Here is a 15590-nt window from a genome sequence, read left to right as displayed (position 1 = left end):
CTCTTCATTCTCGTTTATTCTTTTTTTCCTGTCGATACTCGTTTTTCTACAATCTTTTTATTTTTTGGTTTGCCGTTGGTGAACGTGGGGGGATTGCCGAGTACCCCTGAAGATGGACAACCACAGGAAACCGGCCGAGGAGGGAGACGATCGAGGACGGCCACGGAGGACACGGTCGACGAGACACTCGAGAAACGAAAAACCGGACCAGGATGCTGCGTGTGAGGCCGCCGAAGGGGAGTCGTCGAGGCTTTCCTGGATGTCGACGGGCCTTCTATCGAGACAGACCTCTAATACTCTGACTCGCCAGAAGAGTATCCCCAACGACAGTCGGCCGGAGGAACGTCGAAGCTTTGCTCAGAAGTTTCACCTCTTCCCGTACCGCCCACACTCGTCCAACACTTCTCGTGACTCCTCGACTAACACATCCTCAAGCTCTCTACCTTCGCTAGTTGATCCGGCTAGCGGTGAGGCAGGCACTCACCAAAGCTCGATATCAAGCTCAATCTCAGCTTCGGACCCCTTCGCACAGTCTGCAATCACTCCCAAGCAATCCGCCGAGACCAGCAACGTCCCTCCCTTGAGCCCGCTGACCGAAATACCCATGGTCGCTCCCCGTGCCACAATTCGCGGTCCATCTCACGACCTCCCCGTCTACCCAAACCAATCGTATGCCATGCTGCAGCAGCAGATACACCCTACTCCCTACAGATCACCGACCCTGCGCACTCGGAGCTCCTATCCTTCACACTCCGATTTCGCTTTCCCACAACAAGTCACTCCCTGGGTGCGGGAACAGAATGCATCACCAAACTCACGCACCGCCGGCAACACACCCATATCTAGCCCCGGACTCTTCTCTACACGGACACCACGCACATCCCCTTCCATCGGGTCCGAGGATGGACACCCTGGTGTACACTTGCACCGGACACATATGCAGGAACCAAAAGAGTATGTCTGCTTTTTTTCCTTTAACCGACTCAACGGCCCCATGATATACTAACTTACGTCGAAATTTTAGAACTCATACCGTTGAAGTGGATCGCCACGAACTCACCGGAAATAAATTAATAAACGAGTATGAGATTCTCGAGGAGCTTGGGCGCGGTGAGCACGGTAAAGTCAAACTAGGTCGCCACCTGAAGACTGGCCAGTCCGTCGCCATCAAGATTGTGCAACGATACTCCAAGCGTCGTCGTCTCGGCAAACTAGGAAACCCCGAAGACAAAGTCAAGAAAGAGGTCGCTATCCTCAAGAAAGCACGCCACCCCAACGTCGTAAGCCTGCTCGAAGTCATCGATGACCCGAACCAGCAAAAAGTTTACATCGTCTTGGAATACATCGAGAACGGCGAGATATCATGGCGAAAGAAAGGGCTGAAAGAGATCGTTTTGGTTGATAAACAGAGACTTGACCGTGAAAAACGAGGTATTCCCGATTCTCTTTCTTTCGTCGAGAATAGTCACCAGTTTGTCCATAATACTCAATTGCGTCGACGGCATATAGAAGCTCTGCGTCAACGCCAAAAGGCCAAAGGCATGCAGAACATCGGCATTTCGGGCTGGAGCTTGGAGCATGGCGGGGAATCGGACAACGAGCTTGATCCCGAATACCCACCGATCTTCAAGTTCCCCACGGCCTCGTCGGCGCATTCGCAAGATACCCCTGAGTTTCAGATATCTCCCCAACACTCGCTCATCTCCACAGGTGAGTTTGACAGGCGGATGCGAGAGATCGCCGGTAAAACCGGCGACAGCAGTTTGTACAACGGATACGCTTCGGACCCAATGTTCGCCCGTCGGTACAGCAATGCGTCTAGCCATCTGGCCTTCCAAACTGAATCAGACTGGCTGTCCGATGACGATGATATGGGTTACGTGCCCTGCCTAACCCTTAGTGAAGCCCGCACTGCCTTCCGGGACGCTGTCCTGGGGCTTGAGTACCTACATTATCAAGGTATCATCCATCGAGATATCAAGCCTGCCAACTTGCTCGTTACAGGTAACCATCGAGTCAAGATATCCGACTTTGGAGTATCATACCTTGGACGTCCCATCAGAGACGAGGATGAAGAGCAAGTCACCGAAACCGATGCCACGGAATTAGATGACGCCCGAGAGTTATCCAAGACCGTCGGGACGCCGGCTTTCTATGCCCCAGAGCTCTGCTATACAGGAGCCGAATGCGAATCCACCGTAGGCAAGGACCCAAAGATCACAGGTGCAATCGACGTCTGGGCGCTCGGCGTGACTCTCTATGGGATGATCTATGGCAGGCTACCCTTCGTCGCTGATGACGAGTTTAGCCTGTTCCAAAACATTGTCAGGCACGACGTCTTCATCCCCAGCAAGAGATTAAAGGCGGTGGTGGCTGACGATCCGGTATCTGGCCACTCACACACTCAAAGGTCACCGTCTTTGAGTAGTGATAAGCGCGCCGAAGGCGAACTTGCCTATGAAGTCGTCGACGAGGAGTTGCACGATCTTCTCTTTCGTCTGCTAATCAAGGACCCGACGAAACGGATTACCCTGAAGGAGATCAAGCATCATCCATGGATTGTCAGAGATATTCCAGAACCAAAGGCTTGGATCGAAGACACCGATCCTGGATACCAGAGCAAGGGCAAGCGAATTGAGGTTTCCAACGACGATGTTATTCGTGCCGTCACTAAGATGCCGTTCATCGAACGGGTACGATCCAACGTCGTCAAATGGAGCGGTACGATATTTGGTCGCAGGCGTGCGCCTAGCTCTGCCGCTTCCATCGATACCGCACAGTCTGTCTCATCGAGCAGCAGCTTGACGATTGGCAAGGATATCATCCGAGAGCTGAGAAGGACTAGCTTACGAGGCGATGAAGAGATTACTCGAACCCCCAAAGCAAACCGGGAAGGCGAACATCCGCTATCACAAAGCTTGGTGGTTAGTCCCGACCTAGATGATATAAAGCACCCGGATTACTTTGGCCGTGTAGCTACGTCAAGAACTGCACCGACTTCTGTAAACTGCTCTCCTACCCAGGAACCTCGTCCCGACTTACCTGGACGCACCATCTCCACGCTCTCCAGCGCCGGCTCGATAAAGACTATCCGCCCAACAAACCTGGAAATGTCACTCCGTAATGATACCCCTGCTGCAGCGATTAGAAGCGAGTCTTTTAATTCATCGACTGGCGGGATGAGTATATTCGGAGGAGCTAGGAACAGGCTCGTCAAGAGTTTACAGCTTCGGGATAAACGCCATGATAGCACCCCATCGTCAGACCATGTCTCCTTTGATGGGGATTGCCATTCAACGCCCAGCGTCGCTGTATCCTCTGCATCGGCTACCGGACTAGTCAATCCGCCCGACCTCGCTCATAAATCTACCTCGCCAACCCCTCACGCATCGCCTCCAAAGTTCACCATTCACAGGCGGAGCAAGTCTCACCAGCTTCGACAAGACGCAAATATAGCCGGACCGCCGCCTGCCCCTTTCCATCGCGATTTTCTTTTCCGTAACCCCGAGTCAACACCCCATCTAGGTCATGACAACGCAACGATCGTCAATGTAGACAAAGACGACTACCGAATCCACGCCTCCCCAGAGCATTATCTCAATACTCTGGAGCCAGAGAGCTATGACGATGACCCGTTCAAGTGCCAGCCGATTGCAAGACCAATCACCTCCCCTCCGTCAGCAATCACCATGTCCTCGTCGTCGATGGATGATTATAATAGCGAGATGTCTCATTGCGCATCACACCCTAGCATCCCATCCGTCGTATCTGGCGCCTCCTCGCTATCCGCGGATGGCTTCAGTACGTATCTCGTGAATCGTGAATATGAGAAGAGGAATGGGAAGGCCCCCGGCACATGTACATGTCCGGACGTCCACCCTATGCTTCGAACGGGCGATACTGTTACGGATGATTCTACGACGAGGACAGTTACCGGCGATAAAGCGCGAGCTCCTGCTCCTATCGTCGTGGCGACTAATGATGATGACCAAAGATATCACGGTGATGACGAGGATGAGGACGACGACTCTAGTGACGAGGGCATTACGTTCGGCAGACGCAAGTCTACTGCATGATACCTGGATGAATGACAAATGAAACTCAGCTTTGAAGCTTCCGTTGATCGAATACGCGAGATAACGAAATGACATAATGACGAAATGTGTGCATTGCATACATATATAATCAACACCACACCACACACCACAGCACTACGCCACACAACACACGCGCAACGCTACCACCCTTCCACCCACATTGCTTATAAATGTCCATACCTCCTATTTCTATATTTATTTCCCTGCATCATATCATGGCTATTATACGATATATTCCCACGTACCTCTATATTTTATTTCACGGTTCGTCATATCCTGCATGGGCATCGTGGAGTTTTGTCTCTATTCCTTTTTTTCCTCACCCTTTGCTGTAAAATTTGGATAGCATACCTCTGCTCTTTGCCTTTTTTACCCTCCCTTTTCTTTTTCGCAGACAGATATCCCCTTATACTTTTGTTTCATTGTTGATATTTCTTAACTTTTGGGGATCTGGCACGGTTATATTTCTATTACCTATATTTTTTGGTTTGGAAAGGAAAGGAAGGGAAGGGAAGGGAAGGGAAGGGAACGCGTATACCGACGGATCAATTAATATATGGGGAAGAAAGGAGACCTTTCTTCCCGACGCTTTGAAGCCGTTTCTTGATGTTTATGTGGAATCCGAAAAAAAAACCGGTGTCTGCACATATTTCTTCCGGCAGCGACAGCGGTTTTACTTATCTTTTGTAATTTTGAACTGTGTATAATACTATAATACATTTGGATTGGGTTGAAAAGTTCTATGTTGCATCTCGCATTGATCGTGATTCAGGCTGCATCAGTGTTAGGTCATCGGTGTACGGTCGTGGTTGGCGATGATATTGGAGTAATATTGGACCCTTTGACAACATCTGAGCTCCCTCGACAAGTTCGCCTCCCACTTTCCAACGGGTATATAAATAGCACCCCTTCTACAGCTTCTCGAAGGCCTCTCGCGGCCCCCATCTTCCACCGTTCCACGCTTGGAAAGCGATCTTGTGCTTCATCCCTGGTTGTGGCGCAGCCCGTGCAGCGCTCATACACAACCCCGGAACACCCCAGAGTCGGCCGTTTCAATAGTTAACAGATACGTCAATCAATCAATATAAGGCAGAATCACCGCTACTATAAATAATTCTGCCTTACATGGCTTCCAGAAAGCGTCTTTTATGGAGTCTGATGTTCCCACTAGACACCAGACGTTTGACCTTGAACAACGGGGGGCGAACTTGGGGCAGTACATGCATAACGGACTTCAAGACTTGAAATGGACAGGCCTACTATTTGCCGGAGGGTAGCAGGTTAGATCGATATCAGCTTCACCTTCAAGGCATGCATATCCTCCATCGAATGAACGGCTCTCTCGTCTCTTGGCTTCTACCTATTCGCACACCGGTCTTTCAAAGAAATAAAGCCTCCAGCTAGCATCGTTCCATGGATCATATTAGGCGGGAATCTGGCGTGTTACATGTCCCTGTCGCCATATTAGTGCCGCCAATCAGGTACCATATACAAAGCGACGGTCTTTCTCTCAGCCTCGTCCCGTCCACGCACAGCCCGATCCAAGGCAACGTCCAGCTTGGGGTGTACTGCTTGGGCGCAAAGCTGGTCGCATATGCAGAGGACTGGGATTTTGGGTACGGATTCTACGATCCGTGCAGCTTGTCCCTGAGGAAGCTTGGTGAACGCTTTAGTTGGATGCGAACCTGCGTCAGGGCCAGCAAGGCAGCCTGCGCGAGGAGGATATCTACCCTGGGCATAGTCGATCTATTAGACATACAGCTCCAGTTTCTAGCTTTCAGTTCAGCTTCGATAGACAGGCGGTATACACATATGGCAGCCGGACCTTGAATGTGCCTACCACGGGTGCCTTGCTTGAGCTCTCAGGGGAGAGCCCGGGGGTCTAAATACTTGAAACCGTCAGCCACGATCACAGTTGTCACGGTGGAATAATCCCCTTGCCCTTCACTGTGCTGCTTCTCTCGGATATTCCCCTGGAGCAGCAAGTCGAACCCCCATCACGCTGCCTTAGTCCCCCTTAGTTAGCGGGCGACCGCCAAGGCCCGCAGGTCCAACCCCCATCCTCTTGTCCTTTCTCGTTGTTCGCTGCTGCATCCTTCGACCAGCGCTTCTTCTGCCTCCTCTGCTCGATACTCGCCCTCGACATAAACATCCTGCTCTGTCCCGGGGCCGCGCTTCGTCAGTTCGATCCCTCTTCTGACCTGGAAGCCCGCTTGCTGCACTCGCCGAGACGCCCAACACCGCGAAGGGACCTAGTGGGGCTTCGCTGGACGTTATCAATTTCAGGCGCCAGTTCATATATATTTTTATCTAGCATCACGATCTTGAACTTCATGTGGGTTGCACGCTGAAGCGCACCGTCTGTCGCCATGAGCTGACCCCGTATAAGCTGCTTGCGTCCTCTAGATTCGGTGGAATTACGTCTCGCGCTCGTCTCGATCGCCTTTTTGACGCCGATGGTTAGAGCTCCACCACCATCCCTCACCACTGCCACAGCCTCTACACCACCATTACTCCGCCACGCCGTCATCGAAAGCAGGAGACCAGTCGAATTAGCTCTGCCATCATTGAGAAACCGTCTATCTTGCTGAATAACGCTTCTATCTCCGCGATCAGCCTCGGCGGGTAGGGACGTCCCCTTTGCCAGCTGGGCGCTCTAAAGCTTGACCCCTGCACCGGCCAGTCTATTTCTGGCAAACCTCCCTTCAAGAAACAAGAACATAAACAAGCATTTGTGTGCCATGATGGAGGCTCCTTCGCAGAACGGGAGGGCCAGGTCGTCGTCAGCGGCGAGAAGCAATAGTAACTCCCACTTCACCCAAGTACAAAATAACCTCAATTCGCTCCAATTTACCGACCCTACCAACAACAACCAGCTACACGCCGACCAATCACTTTCGGGGAATAACAACAATAACACCTATCCAACAACTACGTCGTCAAGCAACGAGCAGTTTCTCTTCACAACCCCTTACCTGGCAGCTACATCTCAGGACGGACTTGGATTCACCACCAATGTGACTGCGCCAGAGCGTGCGTTCAACCAACAAGAGGATTTCTCCCAAGCGTTTGATACCAGTTTCCTCGACCAGCTGGAACAGCCCGGTACTGGCGTGAACGACAGTCGAGACTCCCAGCCGTTTCCAGACTTTGACAATTCGGACCAAGGATTTAATTTCGAAGAGTTCGGCACCTTCACACATCAAGACCAGACCTCGGGATTCAATACATCTAACGCAATGATGGGTACTATCCAGCAGCCTACTATCAACCCGGCAAACTTTGCCCATCCACTGTCCTCGCCGCAAATGCCAACCTCTCCCCATTTAGTTCCTCCGGAGACGGTTTCGTCCCCTAACCGCCCTGCCTCCCCGGCTGCCGCTTCGAGTCCGGGAACGTTTTACACGCCCCAGCACTCACGGCATACTTCTCTAGACCCTGCCAGCGCAGCTTATATTACTAGCGGTGGTGTTCAGTCTGACTGGCAAGGGATACTTGGGCAGAGTTCCTTCCAGGGCCATCGACGTGCCCCATCAGAGCATTCAGATGTCTCGTCAGTGTCACACTCACCATTCTTACCGCAGCATGACACGTTCGATGCCTCTACCCATGCTTCTGCTCATCCTTCTGCTCATCCATCTCCTCACCTTCCCCCTCAAACTGACCCGAGCCTGTACGACAATGCATTCGGAATGGAGACCTTTACGATATCAGAGCGTGAACAGAAACGAGGATATAGTCCAGGACATAGTCCCTATATCTCTCCTCGTCTTTCACCACAACTGCATAACGCAGAATTAGACCCAGACAATTCGTTACTTCTGGCTCAACATATGCCTCAAAATTCTACCCAGGATCCATATTCTAGCACATCAGCTCCGTCTATGCCCGGATTCCAAGCACAAACTGGTCCAGGGGATATGGGACAAGCAGCTCAGATGACCCCTCCTTCGATTAACGTTGAATTCGCACCGCCTTCAAGGACATCGACCGTGGATGCTCCAAAATTAAATGCAGATGGGGATACATTAAGCCCTCCAATCAGCCGTATGTTTGTTCTATTGTCGCTTTTTTCATCTTACCCCGCTGGTAGACTAACATTCGAACTTAGGTGCTCGTGGACGAAGTAAATCGGATCCATATATGTCACGGCCAATGTCACCATCTTCGCTTGGTTCTGTTCTCGGTGGTGCTACTTCCAACACCAGCTCCTTATCACCATCCAGGGTTTCTGGTGGCGCTTTCAGTACACCATCTTCACGGGAAGCTTCGCCAGCGAGCAAGAATCGACGCCAGTCAACCTCATCCCTTGACAATCGTACCTACATTCTAGACCTCGCAAACCCCCAGCGACCTGGATCCAACCCACAAGACCCGAAAAGAGTACAGAAACACCCCGCAACATTCCAATGCACACTTTGCCCTAAGAAATTCACACGAGCATATAACCTCCGTTCCCATCTCCGAACCCACACGGATGAAAGACCATTTGTCTGTACCATTTGTGGTAGAGCTTTTGCCCGCCAGCATGATCGGAGACGCCACGAAAGCTTACATTCTGGCGAGAGAAGATTCGTCTGCCGTGGCGATATGTCTAGCGGTCGTCAATGGGGATGTGGTCGACGCTTCGCCCGCGCCGATGCCCTTGGCCGCCATTTCCGCTCGGAGGCCGGTAGAGTATGCATAAAACCTCTTCTTGACGAAGAAGCTATCGAGCGAGACAACCTCAATCAGCAGCAGCAACACCAGCAGCAACAAGGGGGCACACCACAGGGTCACTTACAACCAACCAACCAGCCGTTAACAGTACAGGGCATGGACGGACATGGAGGCTCCTTTACACTACCAGCTGCTTTACTGGCTCAATATCCTGCACTGCAGGGTTTGCAGTGGGATCAAATGGTTGCTCCGGTGGACGATAATAGCGACATCGGAGGACGAAGTAGCTTTGACGCAAGTTCTGGCGGAGAGTTCGGCTTTGGTGACGAAGAGGATTCCGTCAATGCTGGATATCTAAACCATTCTCCCGGTCAACAGCAGCAACAGATGGGCGGCGATCCGCTTAACCCTGGCGCTGCTGGAGGTGGCTGGCCACAATCAAACCAAAGTTGGGCTAATGAGTATAATGGGATCAGATAAAATTCAATTGGTTTTAACGACGAACAGGCGCCATTAAAATAAGGGTTCAAAATTCTGATTTCCCTACTTTACTATTTCCTGTTCATATCTTCCTCATCTTTGAATACACCAGTTCGACTTTTCCTTTGTCCATTGCGATGGCTTTCATTTTATTACCTTCGATTCTTTTCCTCAATCACCCCCTTTCACTACCTGATGTCCTCCTCCTCTTGCGGTGGCTTTTCTTACATCTGAATATATACAAAAAAATTGGCCCTTCTATTCCACACTGCCACCTAATGAATTTCATTTGTCTTGTTTTCTAGTACAGTCATGACAAGTTACATACCCGGCTTTGGATGGCCCACTGGAAATTTTTTCATGCTTAGTTTTAACTAGTACCAGCTTCAGCTTTTCTCATTTTACCCAGATTTTTTCCCATTTGAGCTTCCTTCCCATGGTTTCATTTTCTAAATTTTTAGTTGCTTTATTTTAACGAGGACTTAGTCTTTACTCTCGGAGTTTCAACTGTGAATCGGCGCAGATCATTTGATGGCGACGGAAATAGACTGACTATTTTAATTCATGAGCTCCTTGTTTAACGAGACGTCCTTCTCAATTATGCAGCATAGCAGCACAATAGAGGTTTTGACCCTTCTTTACTTTTGTTTTCTGGATATATGTAGCAAGAAATATCAGTGCATGTTAACCGTTTAGTAGCTGGCGTTATATTATGAGTTCGTAGTCGCTAATCGTAATTCATTCTCTCTTAGAAGAAATTAGGAGCGTAATGAGGGTATTTGAAACCCCGAAATCTATCAATTGCCTCATAGATCTACCTAGATATTTATTCACTCAGTACCATGTACTGATAAGGTTCTTGTTGATGTGGAGCAGGTACATTCTTGTGACAAGTATGTATCTCTGTAGAGGGCAAAAATATAGTATCGTGCTTTAGCTAGCATAATCTGGCGCCGATGGTTTCTCCAACCGGAGCAAAAACCGCAGGTCAGAGCCCAGTGAAATATGACATGACCTCAGGCTTTCAATGCAACCGCGAATTCGGAGCCATGTTTCATCTGCTAGCATAACTGCAATTTGCAATTAAAAATGGAGGGCATGATTAGTCCCCGGCTTGACAAAGAGTAGTAGTAGGTGGATTGAATTGTTTCGATGACTTACACATATATCCATCCTCAACTAAAAGTAGCTCGTCCTCGTCCTGGCCGGGGCAGAAGGCGAAATAATTCAAGTTCATGCATTCGTTCGAGCTTCCTGCGGCATACCCTCTTGGTTGCGGATCTCGGTTATCCCACAGCAGGCCAGAATCCGAGTTGATGTGATGAAGAGAATCCAACGGGAAAGCCCGGTCAGGGCTGTGCCTGAGCAATGCTTCCACCAGGGGAGCCTCGGCCTGCTTGGTAACTCGGAGGATGATTTTGGACCCTTTCTTCACAGCGCTGAGCCCTTTGATGTACTGGAAAGGCATCTGGTCCCTGATCGAGCCTTGCATCTGGGAGGCGGTAATACAAGGATTGCGGTACCGATCAAACCAAGGCGGCCAGGGGAACCATCTCTCCAAAGCACCCAGATGCCCAAGTACTCTCATTAGGCCATATTTATCCGCCACTTCAGCCTCTGCAACGAGGAGAGGGATGGCTTGCAAATAATCTCCTGGAAGCAACGAGTCTTCAATGTTCGGAATAGGGCAAGCAGGGCAGTATACAATCCAACTTACATCGGATCGACCAAGGAAGTCTGCCACTTGGAATTCTGTTCGTTCAAATTCATCCACAGGGCAGCCACCTTTTGCCATGGAATAGACGATCTCCATCCAGCGTAGCGGATCGTTAGGGAAGTCTTGCTCCTTTTCGCTTTCAATATTCCGCGAGATCGTAAACACTAGTTCTTTCTGGCCAATTCGTTCCATTCCCTGTGATATATACGTCCAACAGGGCACATCGCCCTTGCACATTGAGGTTATGGTATGATAGACGACGAGCGCATGCAACGGCTCTTCAGGTCGAATGCTTGCACGAACGGGCCAACACGGCGGCGGGCTCCATTCCTTGGGTGATGCCAGGTCAAGTTCCTCTGCGCGACCTAGAGAACGGACAACCTCTTCGCCCCTCTGAGGGTCAATTTCAGCCCGGATGGACCCTGAATCGTCGAAGGCTTCATCGTTTAACGACATTATCGATCATACACCCAGGATAATCTTCATCTGGCGCCGAGGGAGCACGGCTGTAACCGTTCGTGTATATATCCCTAAGTGCAGAGCATGGTGTAGCCCCTCCGTATATAATACTCCGCCGTGGCTTGAAGTATGAAGTAGATATTGACATCTGGACGGAGTTATGCATTTTAAGGTTGCCAACACACCCTTTTGTTCGGGCATCAAGAAACGTTTTTCCGGCCATGCAGCTTTGATGGAACGAGATCCGCGACTAGCGATTAAAAGCTGTCTGTTCAAAGTCCGGATATCAAATCTCTAGTTAGCATCATGTCTTTAGGTAGGTTGAGCTCCTCTGCTTTATACCCATCGCAATGAATTAGACCTGCAATGCCGCCGTGGAGATGACCGCGCATAGGGGCAGCGGTCAAGCATCAATGCGATAGCCAGTTGCAAGCCCGTCAAGCTCCTCATAGACTAACAACGTACTATACGCAGACGAAGAGATACTAGAGCTCGTCGCCAAAGATGGCCAGATGGTATAGTAAGTTTACTTGAAGATCACCGATTTCTTCTCCGGCCGCTGACGGGTTGTTTAATTAGCGAGAAATGGCCTGCACTTCTCGAGCCGCTGCTCGACCGATTAGACCAGGTATGGACTACGAATGACGCCTTCTTATAGCTTTAAACGGGGATATTGACACCTATACAGATAGCCCATAATGAATTCCGGATACCCCAGATACCGGTGTTCGGCTCCTTTGAAACCGTCCAAACCCTTCCCCTCACATCACATCCCACCAACGAATCCTTACCGAATAGCAATAAAGAGAATGCTCCTCCGTCTCAGATTCAGTCGCCACAAAGGCCACCTGTGCCATCCTTCTCCTCTCCAGCTTCCACCTCCGTCGACCGCATTTCGGATTCTCAAAATTCCCAGCTGCTTTCCAATGGCTTGCCTCCGCCCCTGGCCGCCGAACTGTCGTCGATTAAGAATACATTGAGGTCTTACTTCTCTCAAAAGCCACCCCATACAATCCAGCGTCTTGCTGAACTTATCCTCCGCCCTACACAGAACTACAAGACCCTGCCCGCCTACATACGAGCCGTTGATAGAGTCGTTTCAGTCTCGAGTGGGGCAGATATATTCCCACTTCCAGTATCCCTACTACCAGATAGCATTCTTGACGGATCATTGGCAAATGGCGTCAATGGGTCTGGTAATACCGGATTCATGCTCAATGATAACTCCCTTGGAAGTGATGAATCTCTTGGAGGCGCATTGCTAACCCCTATCCCTTGGTTAAACAACTCGACGCCGTCCTCGGATGATGATGATATTATGCAAGAGCTTGGAGGCCAAACGCGTAGTGAAAGCTCGCCAAACTCGAACCAGACCCTCTTCCACTCGGGAAGTAATGCCCCTCTGGAGAGAAACATTCACGACAGTGATATCAACCAAGGGCCACATGCTACGGTAGGCGGCGTGGAAAATGATGCACCCCATGTATTAGATTCTGAAAACGGGGAAGAAGTTCCTCATGCTCGTGGTCCAGATGTTTTGGGCGTGCAGGATCTCGGCTTGCAGGATGGGAAGGGTGTTACAATGTCGCTTGCTCGAACCTCCCCGCAACCTGAGTCGTCTGGAGGCACCGTGTCAACTGCCCAAGAGACTACGACTGACAAAACGATCGACGAAGATGCCCCCGGGGAACCAGATGGGGATGCAGAGGCCGATGCGGATGGCGACATTGACATTATGGACACCGGTGAAAAGGTTGCTGCAGACCAGACAGCCGATAGCTCTTCAAAGGATTCTATGGCCGAGCATCCGATGCATGAAGCAGAGGATAAAGAGAGCGCCGAGAAGTAAACCGATGACCAATGATTAATGAATCTATACTCCTTTTTCTTGAGCCTTTTGTCCCACTTATCATGTATTTCTATATTCATTTCTTATCCATATTGGGCGTTACGCTTGCGGTTAACGAGCGATGAAAAAGGTATACGGAGTTCAAGAATGGAGTACTGTCATTCCAATTTAGTTTAACGGGCTTTTGATACCAAATTGTGCATCATCGCTCCTGTAACGCAATATAGTAGATCTATGGACTTTCTGTATGTAAAAAGCTGCTGTTGCTGCCTGATAAGGATAAGAAACACGTGACCACGTGCCTCTGCCGCGCGCGTCTTTTTAATGAGCGTTTAGCTTTGGCGACTTGAGATCGTGAAGTGAAGTTGATGGACGCTGCCTGTTCACTCTCTCTTTAAATCAGGATATGAAGTTCGACACATAGACTATTTCTATCGGAGAAGGTAGCAAATATGTAAGTTTGCTTTCCTCCCTCAGGCATAGTTGATTTCTTGCTAACATGATTATTTACAGGTGTATGTCTAAACAGACGGAGGCATTCCATCTACCAAGCTAACACACGTCATAGCGAAAATCGACAAGCTTTCTATTCTTGGGTAAGTAATCACCGAAGATGCACTGGACTATATAACCTTACTAACTGTTCTGCATAGGGTTCGGTCGTTCGACAATACCCGCAGCGAAACCATCCAATTCCATGCCCCTCTCACTCTAATCGTCGGATACAATGGCTCCGGAAAGACGGTATTAAACCAAGTGACGGGAGGCGGAAAACGAGTGGTTGATGGCTAACGGACGATAGACAATTATTGAATGTCTCAAGTATGCAACCACTGGAGACCTCCCGCCAAACAGTAAAGGCGGTGCCTTTATCCATGACCCCAAGGTGCGATATACCCTGATCCCAGTGACGATGGAAGGAGAAGAATTGAAGCTGAACATTTATAAAGCTATGCGGAGAGAAGGAGGTGTTTGCACAGGTTAAGCTGGCCTTCAAGGCTACATCAGGTGCCAAAATGGTGGTTACAAGAAGTCTCCAGCTTACTGTCAAAAAGTTGACACGACAGCAAAAAACCCTCGAGGGACAACTTTTAATGATCAAAGAAGGCGAAAGAACAGCAATTTCGTCACGAGTAGCCGAGTTGGATCAAATAATGCCTCAATATCTGGGCGTATCTAAGGCAGTTCTTGACTCTGTTATCTTTTGCCATCAAGATGAGAGTTTATGGCCAATGAGCGAACCGTCCGTATTGAAGAAGAAGTTTGATGAAATATTTGAAGCATTGAAGTATACTAAGGCCATTGACAATATCAAAGCCCTGCGAAAAAAACAAAATGAGGAGCTCGCAAAGTATAAAATTATGGAAAATCATGCCCGAGATGACAAGGATAAAGCTGATCGCGTGAGTATTACTTTAGAAAGTTAAGTTTTCTCTTTTTTGTCGCTGATAAACTATTCGTTAGGCCGAAAAACGATCATTGAAGCTACAAGAAGAAATTGAAGCGCTACGAGAAGAGAGCCATGAACTTTCAAAGGAGATGAGACGAGCCGCTGAACTGGCGGATAAAGCCTGGAAAGAATCTGAAGGCTACGCGGAGATATTGGGTGCACTGGAAGGCAAACGGATTGAGGCAAAAAGTATCCAGACCAGTATCAACAACCTAAAGCAACATCTTGTTGAAGTGGATGAGTCAGACGAATGGCTTCAGTCAACCTTAGAGCAATTCGAGTCACGACAGGCGGAGTATAGAGAGCAAGAAGTCTCCTTAAAAGAAAAATATATGGACCTCAAGGGACTTATCGAGCGCAATCGCCACGAGTTGGGACGCAAACAAACCGAGTGTGGTAAAAATGAAAACGACAAGGCTCAGTTCGACAGACAGGTGGAAAGGCGAGGAAAATTGATAAAAGATATTGCCCGCCAAAACAACTTTCGCGGTTTTGATGGAGAATTGGACGAGATGGAAATTAACGACTTCATGGAACGGATGCAAAAATTGTCCAAAGAGCGACACCAGGCACTGGACAAAGCCAAGAGGGAGGCCCAGACTCAATTGAAGGATGCTCAAACTCTCCTCAACCAGCTTAGCCAGCGGAAGTCAGCTCTCCAGGAAGTTAAGAACGTGGCGAAGAAGCAAATATCCTTGAACGATAAAGAAGCGACTACCATCCAGCGCCGTATCGATGAAATTGATGTCGATGAGGGGAAGCGTGCCATGATTGAATCGAGGATCGAAGAAGCTGAGCAGAATTTGGAAAAAGAAAAAGAAAAGGCTAAGAACGCCTCTTGGGAGAGTGAGCTTCAACAGAAGGAAGCAGAAATTCGGT

At 49.4% G+C, this 15590-nt stretch overlaps 3 protein-coding genes across 3 annotated transcripts; 2 read left to right on the top strand and 1 right to left on the bottom strand.

Annotated features, from left to right (window-relative positions):
- Positions 1 to 112: 112 nt before the first annotated feature.
- GIQ15_01365 (CAMKK protein kinase) lies at positions 113 to 4076 on the top strand (the record flags this gene model as incomplete). The annotated part of the gene is made up of 2 exons (XM_033548782.1): positions 113 to 954; positions 1025 to 4076. 2 exons carry the CDS (start codon positions 113 to 115, stop codon positions 4074 to 4076), a joined length of 3894 nt encoding a protein of 1297 aa, XP_033409733.1.
- Positions 4077 to 6841: 2765 nt separating this feature from the next.
- Positions 6842 to 9236, top strand: GIQ15_01364 (C2H2 transcription factor Crz1; the record flags this gene model as incomplete). The annotated part of the gene is made up of 2 exons (XM_033548781.1): positions 6842 to 8144; positions 8209 to 9236. 2 exons carry the CDS (start codon positions 6842 to 6844, stop codon positions 9234 to 9236), a joined length of 2331 nt encoding a protein of 776 aa, XP_033409732.1.
- Positions 9237 to 10338: 1102 nt separating this feature from the next.
- Positions 10339 to 11409, bottom strand: GIQ15_01363 (uncharacterized protein; the record flags this gene model as incomplete). The annotated part of the gene is made up of 2 exons (XM_033548780.1): positions 10339 to 10349; positions 10398 to 11409. 2 exons carry the CDS (start codon positions 11407 to 11409, stop codon positions 10339 to 10341), a joined length of 1023 nt encoding a protein of 340 aa, XP_033409731.1.
- Positions 11410 to 15590: the final 4181 nt, after the last annotated feature.

This window comes from Arthroderma uncinatum, assembly GCF_011692745.1.
Source record: "Arthroderma uncinatum strain CBS 119779 chromosome Unknown scaffold1, whole genome shotgun sequence".
Lineage (NCBI taxonomy): Eukaryota > Fungi > Ascomycota > Eurotiomycetes > Onygenales > Arthrodermataceae > Arthroderma > Arthroderma uncinatum.
The sequence above is the reverse complement of the archived record's forward strand: the minus strand, read 5'-3'. Positions and strand labels throughout refer to the sequence as shown.